The 10,407-nt window shown below is 44.8% G+C and overlaps 1 protein-coding gene across 1 annotated transcript in view; it reads left to right on the forward strand.

The window, feature by feature from the left end:
- SNX9 (sorting nexin 9) overlaps positions 1-10,407 on the forward strand; it is a 177,616-nt gene that overhangs the window by 156,155 nt on the left and 11,054 nt on the right. Inside the window, exons 15-18 of the mRNA XM_006868478.1 lie at positions 382-485; positions 1,723-1,826; positions 6,144-6,221; positions 8,531-8,607. Of these exons, the coding sequence (XP_006868540.1) occupies positions 382-485; positions 1,723-1,826; positions 6,144-6,221; positions 8,531-8,607 (363 nt within the window). The remainder of the gene's footprint in view (positions 1-381; positions 486-1,722; positions 1,827-6,143; positions 6,222-8,530; positions 8,608-10,407) is intronic.

Genomic DNA, 10,407 nt, shown 5'->3' on the forward strand with positions numbered 1-10,407 from the left:
TCTATCTATCTATCTATATAATTTGGTATGGCACTATAGGATAAGCACTCAACCTCAAGGTCAGTTTAAAGCCAAAGTTGGCAGTTCAAACTTACCAGCCGTTCTTCAGAAACCCTATACAGAGTCAGTACTGATTCGACAGCATATAACAGCAACAATATATGTTGTTCCCTCCCAAAGACTTGTTCTCAGAAGGGCCACTCTGAAGAGTGGTTACGTTGGAGATGCACAGGCACTTGGCCCAGAATGCCGAGGGTAGTGGCTCAGGGCGTCCTTCCTGAAAATGAGATAAAGATGGTCAGGCCGCCGAGTCTTTAGGGAATTCCACAAGGCTAGTCTGACACTGCTGTCCCCTTAACGCTGTGTTGTGCTTCCTTCTAGGAGTGGAAAACCGGAAAGAGGAAGGCTGAAAAAGATGAGCTGGTGGGAGTTATGGTATTTTCCACCATGGAACCTGAAGCCCCAGACTTGGACTTACTGGAAATGTAAGAGACACTACCAAAGGGGCCTTTGCCTCCAGCTTGATCTGCCTTCTTGGCGCACAGATCAAGGCCCGGGCTGGAGCTTGGGTGGTCACATTAGGCTGGTGAATGAGCAGGGCTTGTCGTCAGAGGTCAGAGGGCAAGGGAGATAGCACCTGTGGTTACAAAAACCACAGCACGAGATCGCTGTCGGCTCCCCTGGAAGCCGCTGGCTTCTGCCCTGACACTGCTTGGTGGTTACTGCAATAAAGTCTGATGAAAGGAGTGGCGTGCAGCCAGGGGCCGCCACATACAAGTCGGCAAAGCAAAATCCCTCCGGGGACTGCCTTGAGAGGAGCAACCGCTAACCTGCTTTTCCTGTATCTTTTTAAATTTCTTGCTCTTCATCTTTTTTCAAATGTAGGCCCAGTTAAAAATTTGGAGTAAGGACTAATAAGAAAACTTGGCTTTATCTTTTCCTTTTTTTTTTTTATTTTAAGAAGCTTTTTTCTTACCATAAAATCATTACTTATGTATTACCAGAACTATAGACAAGGCAATAAGCAATTTAAAAAATAACAAACTCCCCAGACAGAAAATCAGTGTTAACATGTTGATGTTGTCTTTGCAACCCTTCTGTACATATGTACCTACAGGAAAATGATTTTTTTTTTTTTTAACTAAAAATGATCTCTCAGGGCACTACTGTGTAGTGTCTTATCCTCTGCTCTTGTTAGTCCGTGGTATGTGGTGATGGTCTTGTTGTGTTGGCACACAGACTACACACATCTTTCAAAGTAGATGCCTTCATGTCAGTTAGCCATGGTTGTGTATGTTAACATGTTAATGTTCAGTGACTCGGTAAAGAACTTGGAACAGCCACCATGAGTAACCCATATTATTGTTTATAGCCACAATTTGACAGTACTTCTGGTAATTGGAACTTCACTAATGAAGATATTCACCAAATGGTGCTTTTATTTGCTTTAGAGAAATTTTCGTTTAAAAATCACAAGGAAGTGAGGAAGAAGCAAGGTGAACCCGTACCTGAGGGACTTTTAAGTAGCTCTGTAAAGCACCTGAATCAGCCCTGTCTTTAAGACCAATTTAGTGAAACAGTAGTTGTTAAAATACAAGAAAACCAAGAGCCTATGGTTGTGTGGGGCTGCGTGTGTCCCACCGTATGGAACACTTGTCCAAAGGTGTGGTGGTGTCCCTGGCCGGGCCTTCTGGCTCAGTGACAGGCTGTCTTTGCCCACAGAGAGCAGAAGTGTGACGCCGTCAGCAAGTTCACCAGAGCCATGGACGACGGCGTAAAGGAGCTGCTGACGGTGGGCCATGAGCACTGGAAGCGGTGCACGGGACGTAAGTGGCCCCCTGTGACACTTGGGGGGCACCCTGCACCCACTGAAGTACTGTCATCCCTGTGATCTAATTAGCCTCACTCCTCAGTCCTAATTAGAAAACAAATGCTCACAAAGCCAGTTCAAAGCATCTCAGAAAACCACCAAGCTCACATCTCTTCAGTTCTTTACGGGCTCGTAATCTGTGGAGACGGACTCTTTTTACGTGCATCCGTGGTCTGTTTGTAATCTCATGATTTTGCTGTTTAATCTTCACTCCTTTGGGAAGGTGTGCATTTGACTAAAGCCATTTTTTTTTTTTAAGGAAAACCCAGCCTAGCTGATGGTAGGCAATCACATGTGAGGCGTGTCATACTGCATCTGCTGGGGAAGTGTCACCCAGCTTCCTGCCAGTTACTTCCTGATCCTTCGGGATCTCTTGTTACCCTCCTTCCCTTGTAGACGGGCGTTCTGCTCAGCCGTTTCTTCCAGCACAGCTCTAGCCCAGTAGTCCAGGACAGAACTGCCCAGGCAGGTGTCCAGCCATGCGGTCATGCCACAGGACGCTGCCCTGTGACTTGCTGAGCTCAGAATGTAACAGATGACTTTTCCCATCACAACATGCTGGGGTTTGGTTCCTCTGCATCATCCTACCCTGATAGCACAGCATCCTCGTCCCCGAAGGGAAGTCAGTCCTTGTTGTGGGCTCTCTGTGTTAGTCTCAGGAGAAGGGGGTCCTACTGACAACCCACCCTATGGGAATATGGTTGTATCCAGTGAATGCCTAAATAAATAAAAATGACCTCCACTTGGAATTATATGCTCACTTTTAAAACTCATATCCACAACGTAGTACTCAGTAGGGGAAAGAACTTCATTCTCTGTTTCTGTAAACATTTTTAAGGTGCTATTTTGTTTGTATCCTAAAGGAGAATAGTTTTAATGAAAGGAAAATATATGTGCGGTGACTTTTGGGTAAATGATTAAAATGGGGAGCCCTGGTGTGGTGCTGTAGGATAAGCACTGGACTGCCAGCTGCAGGATTAGTAGTTGATACCCACCAATTGCTCTCAGAAACGCTATGCAAGATCTCTATGAGTTGGTACCAACTTAATGGCAAAGAGCAACGACATTAAACTCTCAGAGCAAAGGCAGTAAGTAGCAATATGAAGATTAAATCCAGACCTGAACATCTCAGCTTTATATCAGGGGTTGGCAAATTTCAGCCTGTGGGCCAAATCAGCCTGCCACCTATCTTTATAAATAAAGTTTTATTGGAACAGCTATACCCATTTATTTACATATTGTCTGTGGCCACTTTCACATTACAGTAGCAGAGTTGAGTAGTCCTCAAAGTCTAATGTGTTTACTGTGTGGTCCTTTACAGAGTAAACCACCAGCCCCTGCCCTGCACTGAATGACTCCATCTTTGGCGAATTACTTTATCCACCAAATAATTCGTAGAGGACCTCCTGTCGATGCTTGAGGGACACCTGGAGCGCAAGCAGCTTCCTCCTTTTCCCTGACAAAGAAAATACAATAGCATCTGCTAAATCAATATGTTCAAATGCAGCATTCAGGAGAGACTCAGCTCTAAGACAGGGGAGGGGCACACTGCTAGGCAGGAGTTGGGGCTAGTGTACCTGCAGGGTGATGCCGGTGACCTCCTCCAAGGCCAGTGCAGCAAATCCCTTAAGTCTGTACAGTTTTTAGGAGCTGCTGCTGCTTTATTTTCAGGAAGGCTTTTTTATGCGTGCGAACCAGCCAGTCATATGCTCCACAGATAGCACCAAATCCTAGGAGTATGATTTCTCTCAAAGAATTAAGTCTCTAATGTCTGACATCTGGTCAGCTCTGTCCTGTATAATCCATACAACCAAATGTATAAGATAGAGACTGTTTGTTGTCTTACGGCCACCTGTCTATGGGGAGGATGCTGCCTGAGACACTTGGTGTAAGATAGGACTCACACCTCATCTTCGGATCACACACAGAAGAGTCTTCTAAAAATCACAAAACTGTGCGGAGAAAACTAGCATAGTCTGTGTGCTGAAACATATTCCAGATACAGAGGGGAAAACTATGGTCCTAAAGAGCAAACAATTGATGAAGATGGTTTACTAAAATTAACTGAGCTTAAATCTTAGAACTTCAGAGCAGTCTCATAAAATAAGAATCAGTTCTGCTCCTTTTTCACTCTCTATTTCATAAACACACCAAAAAAAGAAAACCCACCAAAATACCCTGTCTTCATTGTAATGCTTTATTGCAGCGGTTTACACATCTAGCTGGCCGTCAGAATCTTTAGCTTAACATTGTTCTAAAATCTCTAAAGAGTAGACTCCCAAGAACAACTCACACAGAATGTGTGTAGTTGGAGGGCTAGACATTAGGGTCTCCAGATAATTCTAGTGATCTGTCGGACTTGGCCCCCAACTCCCACTTCCACCCCCAATGGACTGTCACTGACAGACAGGAAGTTGGGGAGGAGATTTTTTTGGTTTTGTTATTATTTTTGTTGTTATTGAAGTGTTAAATTGTTGTTAAATGCCATTGTCATTGAGTTGGTTCTGACCCATAGCCACCCTGTATAGGGTGCCGAGGAAGCAGCTGGTGAGCTTGAACCGCCAACATTGCGCTTCAAAGCAACTTTGCAATCCAGTGCATTAACCCACAGCACTACACCAGGCCTCCTAAACTTGGACAAATGACAAAGTTTACATGTTTGACTTCACTCAAGAAATGTAAAAATTAAATACTTAAGGAACGTGGAGTTAAAATAGAAATAATACATTTTTGAAAAATAAAAAAATATATTTTTTAACTTAAAAAATTTTTAACTGAGCTAATACAGTTTAGATTCATGGCTGCTGATTGTCAGAGTTCATAGTCTTTTACCTCTCATTCTCTAGCCTAGACATTTTTTTTTTTTTTTTGGAGTGTCCAGGTGGTACGAAGTATTAACACGGCCGATTTTGAACCAAAAGGTTGGAGGTTCAAGTCCACCCAAAGGCATCGCATAAAAAAGTCCTGGCAATCTTCTGAAAAGTTAGGCATTGAACACCCTATAGAGTAGTTTTACTCTGGTGTAGTGGGGGCATCAGGAGTCAGAATCAATTCAACAGTGACTGGTGTCTGTAGATGTTTTTAACGATAAATAGTTGAGTTTTTCGTCTTTAATTGCTGTTTTCAAATACAAATAATCATTTCTTTGGAAAAGCATCTCATGGATAGCTTAGGGTATAGGGACATTTCTTTGGGAAGTTATTCAGAATGATTCAGGAATTTTAGATCACAGCGCCAGATGGGACCTTGGGGGCATTCAGTTCATCCTGTGCTTACACAGATGAGAAAACCCTCCCTGGACTTGTGAAGCCTGTTCTAGTTACCTCTCTCTCTCTCCCTTCCTCTTCCTTTCTCTCTCATGCTCTCTCCTCTTTTTCTCACCCACCTCCCTTCTTTCTTTCTTTCATTTTTTAAATTTTATTTTTACAATTTCACTTGTAATTTTCTTTACCTTCTTATTGTGACTTGGGTAAAGGTGTATAGACAAGATCATCAGCTTTACAACAAAATTATTCTCTTTGTTTCATGTCAATGATCACAATCCCCTCCATACAACAGTAGTTAAACTACTTCCTCTGGGTGGTTCCCCATGTACATCTTATATTTCACAGATGAACAAAGCGAGAATATTTGATGCACACATACAAAACAAAACAATATATACTCTTTTAAATGTCCAAAGGGTACATTCTGCAAGCCAGCCTTCTGTCTGCAGGCACAGCCTTCTCAGTCCATGGGCCCACAGCTGCTCTGTCTCTCCAGGCCACCACCTCTGCCTCCCCACCCCCCACCCCCCTTTGCTGTCACTGCTTATCTAGGTAGGGATCTCAGGCTCCTCCTTCTTGCTGGTCCTGGGGTCATCCTTTCTTAATGATTGTTTATACATGCATGTGTAACACAGTGGAATCCCAAATGCCAATTCTGACATTTCTTAGCTCTCTGGCCCTGATTTTTCTTGTCCCCCAGTGAAGATGTGATTGCTTTCCTGGGCTCAGGGTCTTGGGGTGGGGGTGCGGGTGGGGCCGGCTGTGTGAAGGTGATTTGTAATCTCTGCATCGTCTCCTGTTGAGCTTCCCATCAATGAGACTGTGGACCCTGCTGGTGCCTAACAGTAACACCTACCATTCACATCCATGATTGCCTACAGAACAGGGACTACACTAAATCACTTCACATCCTTTGATTAGAGAAGTGATCCCTTTTAGAAAACAGTCTAACTTCATTTCCATGTGCTCAGACGATAGTCAGCTGTCTACTCCGGCCTCTCTTTCAGCATTGCCCAAGGAGTACCAGAAGATCGGGAAGGCCCTGCAGAGTCTAGCCGCCGTGTTCAGCTCTAGCGGTTATCAAGGTAACCTTTGCTCGTTCAGTCCCTGGGCCAGACTGCCCACCCTGGAAACAGATACGACTCTGCAGCTGAGCCCCCTTGTCCTGACACAGGCATTGGCAGGGCTGCTGCCCTCTGGACGCTGGAAATATCTGCTTAGTACTTTTGAGCAAAGTAGAGGGTTGAAGTCACTAGTCTTCACTTGCCAACATTGTTGGCCTTTCTTCACTCCCAGATGTAGCTCTTTTGTTTTACTGGGACAGTAGCTAGAGTACACAATTTTTTCCTCTCATGTTCTCCTCTCGGCCAAACTCTGAAGAGTCCAGTCTTTGTGCAACAAAGGCCTGCTTTCACCAAGTTCATTTGAAGGAAAGATATTTGACCAAGAACCAAATGCATGTTGTTTTAAGTCTCCTTAAGTCATGATTGTTGCCAGCCCATCTGTCAGTGTAGATCTCCCCTGTGGTGTTCCAGATGAATGTCTACATTGGTACCCCCTTTGACAACAAGCAAAAACCACTGGGAACCATATCTGACCTCACGTGGCTTCCCAGAGACTCAAAATCAGCCCAAGGCCAATTGCTATGAAGCATGCTTCCACCCTACAACCCAAGGCCATCAGCCCAAGGCCAATTGCTATGAAGCAGAAGTCAGATGTGCTTCCACCCTACAACCGTCTTTACCCTGTTCTGACACCCTCCCATAGCACTCTCTGCTTCACATCTGGGTTCCATCATCCACTGCAGTGGCCACACACAACTCCTAACAATACTCACGATTTTAGGGTTTATTAGGGACATGAACAGGGTACAATTCAGGATCCAAACCAACTCAGGATGCAGCAGTTCTCCATTCAAGAACGCCTCTTGTCTGCCATACTGCAGGCACGCCTCATTCTACTAGTTTAAAGAAAATCGAGGGGCAAGAGGAATGAGGTAACTTGCAGAGTGTGGGTACTGAGGCACATGACCTGGTTTCTTCAACACTCGTCAAGTCTCCTCCTGCTGGCTTAATGAAAATACCTCACGTGGGTGGCTTGAACAAACAGGAACTTACTGGCGAGGAGTCAGTAGGGCTCTGCTGTCCGCTCTAGAAGACCTCTCCTTGTCTCTCTCAGTGTCTGGCAGCCCTGAGTGTCTCTCGGCGTTACTTGGCCTTTACTAGGATATGCTGGATCTGTGTCTGGTGGGCACCGCTTTGAAGGGATTTGGTGTAGAACCCACTCTGCTCTGGTACAATGTCTGAGTTTCCGCACAGGTTCCCACTCACAGACTTCAGCCTATAGTTTAAGGGGACAATTTAATCCATAAAGCCAAAAACCAAATCCATTGCCACCAAATCTATTCCAACTCATAGCAACCCTAGGACAGAATTGAACTGGCCAATGAGGTTTCCACGTCTTTCTCCCACCGAGCAGCTGCTGGAGTAGAACCACTCACCTATTGGTTAGCAGCTGAGCTGGAAATGTATTAGTGATGAAATGGCATAAGTCTGCTGGGCCCCAGGACTGCCATTTAGTCTACAACAACCAAAAAAATTATAAATGTGTGGGGGAACCCTATAAATTTAGGAAACCCATCGGGTATTTTGAGGATTGAATTGTATGCCTCCCAAAACATGTGTTGGAACCCTAACTCCTTTACCTGTAGATGGAATCCGTTTGGAAACGGGGTTTTCTTTATTGTATTACTGAGGCCATGTCAGTGTAGAGTGTGTCTTGCATCTGATGCCTTTTGAGTGGTGATAAGAACAGCTTGGGCACAAACTGAGGAAAGACAAATGCTACCCAGACACCTCAGGAGCCCCGGGAAGAGCTCTAGAGAAGCCGAGACAAGGGCCTTCCCCTAGAGACAGCGCCCTGCTTTCAGACTTCCCAGCTGTGAGAAAATACACTTCTGTTTGTGAAAGCTCCCCACTTAAAGTATTCCTGGTCTAGCAGCATCAGAGAGCTGTATGTACCACACGGTGTATGCCATGCAGGCTTTTGGATCCTAACTCAAGAAGCTACGACTTACACTGTCTATACACTAACTGAATCATTGGTGTTAGGAATTATTGGCTGAGATGTGATCATTATATTGTTCTGATTTTAAAGGCGTCCTTACCTTTTGATAGAATACATATTTACGGGTGAAATGTCATGTACGTCCAATGAGTGGGAAAGGTAGGGCCGCGTGTTGTTGCTTGTAGAGCTGGGTGAGAAGTGGAAAGTCATCACACTAGTCTCTCTAGTGTTGAAAATGTGTTAAATTTCCTATAATACATTTTTTTTTAACTAAGATACACCAAAAAATATTTATAACCTAAAACCACTGATGTGTCTTCATTTCCAGGAGAGACCGATCTCAATAATGCAATAACAGAAGCAGGAAAAACTTACGAAGAAATTGCCAACCTCGTGGCAGAACAGGTACTACCGTAATCCAGGATTTTGGTTGAGGTTGTGTGTGCTCCCTGATCCGCATACTTAATGTGAAGCAAGAAAGCTCTCCACAGGGGTTTCCTCTTCCTTTCTGTTCCTGTGTGTCTTTAGGTTAAGTTCATGTGGGTAGATGTATTGTTGTCAAGAAATCTGAATGAATAACTTCCATCTAAAGTGCTGGACTGCAAGGTTGGTGTTTCAAATTTCTTGGAAACCTTATGCAGAATCGTTATGAGTCAGAACCCACTCAATGGCACCTAACAACAACAAGACCTGCTTTAGCCACTCATGGGTTGAATGTGTCCCCCAGAAATACAGATTTGGACTTGGCTAAGCCATGATTCTCTGCAGTGTATGGTTGTCTTCTATTTGTGATTAGTTGTAATTATTCTTCCTCTTGTGATGTGTTATAATCCTGACTTCTGTGTTGATGGAACACTGGTAGCATGTGGGCTAGATATTGAACTGCTAACAATGAGGTCGGCAGTTCAAACCCACCAACTTCTAAGCAGGAGAAAGCTGAGGCTGTCTACTCTCATAAAGGTTGGTTGTTGTTGTTAAGTGCTGTTGAGTTGGTTCCGACCCATAGTGACCCTGTACAGGGTTTCCGAGACTGTAAATCTTTACGGGAGCAGAAAGCCTCATCTTTCTCCCTCGGAGCGGCTGGTAGTTTCGAACTGCTGGCCTTAAGGTTCACAGCCCAATTCGTAACCACTACTCTACCAGTCCTGAAAATCCTATATAGTGTCCCTCTGAGTTGGAAAATCCCTTCCATGGGGATAGCTTGTGTGTTTATGAGGCAGGATCCTTTTACATTAATGAGGAGTCCTTATGTTTATGTTAATTGTGTTGTTGTTGGGAAGTGCTGTGGAGTCGGACCCATAGCGACCCTGTATAGCGTTTCCCAGGAGCAGCTGGTGAGCTTGAACTACCGACCTTGCAGTTCAAACAGCTGGCTTTGCAGTCTGTTGCATTAACCAGGACTCCTTATGTTAATTAGGGCTCAATTGTGTTTATGTTAATGAGGATTCAGTTAGGTTTATGTTAATGAGGACTCAGTTTGGTTTATGTTAATGAGGGTTAAGTTATGTGTATGTTCATGAGGGTTCAGTTGTGTTAATGTTAATGAGGGTTCAATTGTGTTTATGTGAATGAGGTAGAGTTAGGGTGTGATGCAATTCCCTTACTCAGGACACACTCTGCTCTTGGTCTTGGGTCTGATATAAGGGGAGTCTCCCAGGGGTGTGGCCTGCAGCACGTGTCATGTTACAAGAAATACAAGGAGAGCTAAGGGACCTCATACCGCCCAGAAAGCAGAGCCGGGAGCATAGTGTGTCTTCCGGCCCAGGATCCCTGGAATGACAGCCTCCTAAGCTCAGGTGAAGATGCGTGCCAGGACACATGGAGTGCTCCAAGGACCACTGCATCCACAGATCCTGAAAAGAGCCCCAGACCTTCCTCCAGAGCCCATAGAGAGAGAGGCTTTCCCCTGCCCTGGGACTCGTAGTCTCCTAAACTGGGAGAGCTTACATTTGTGCTTGTTCCAGCCTCCATTGTCCTGTCTCCCTCATGCAGCTCTAGGGAACTAAGGCAGCCACAGAGGGGTTAAAATGTGTGGGCAGGGCCCTGGCTCTAACCCCAGTTTGAAGTCTTCCTTAATCTCTGTAGTGTAGTGGTTATGAGTTGGGCTGCTAACCTCAAAGTCAGCAGTTTGAAACTACCAGCCGTTTTGCGGGAGAAAGATGAGGCTTTCTGCTCCCATAAAGATTTACAGCCTCGGAAACCCTG

This window comes from Chrysochloris asiatica, unplaced genomic scaffold (assembly GCF_000296735.1).
Source record: "Chrysochloris asiatica unplaced genomic scaffold, ChrAsi1.0 scaffold00117, whole genome shotgun sequence".
Lineage (NCBI taxonomy): Eukaryota > Metazoa > Chordata > Mammalia > Afrosoricida > Chrysochloridae > Chrysochloris > Chrysochloris asiatica.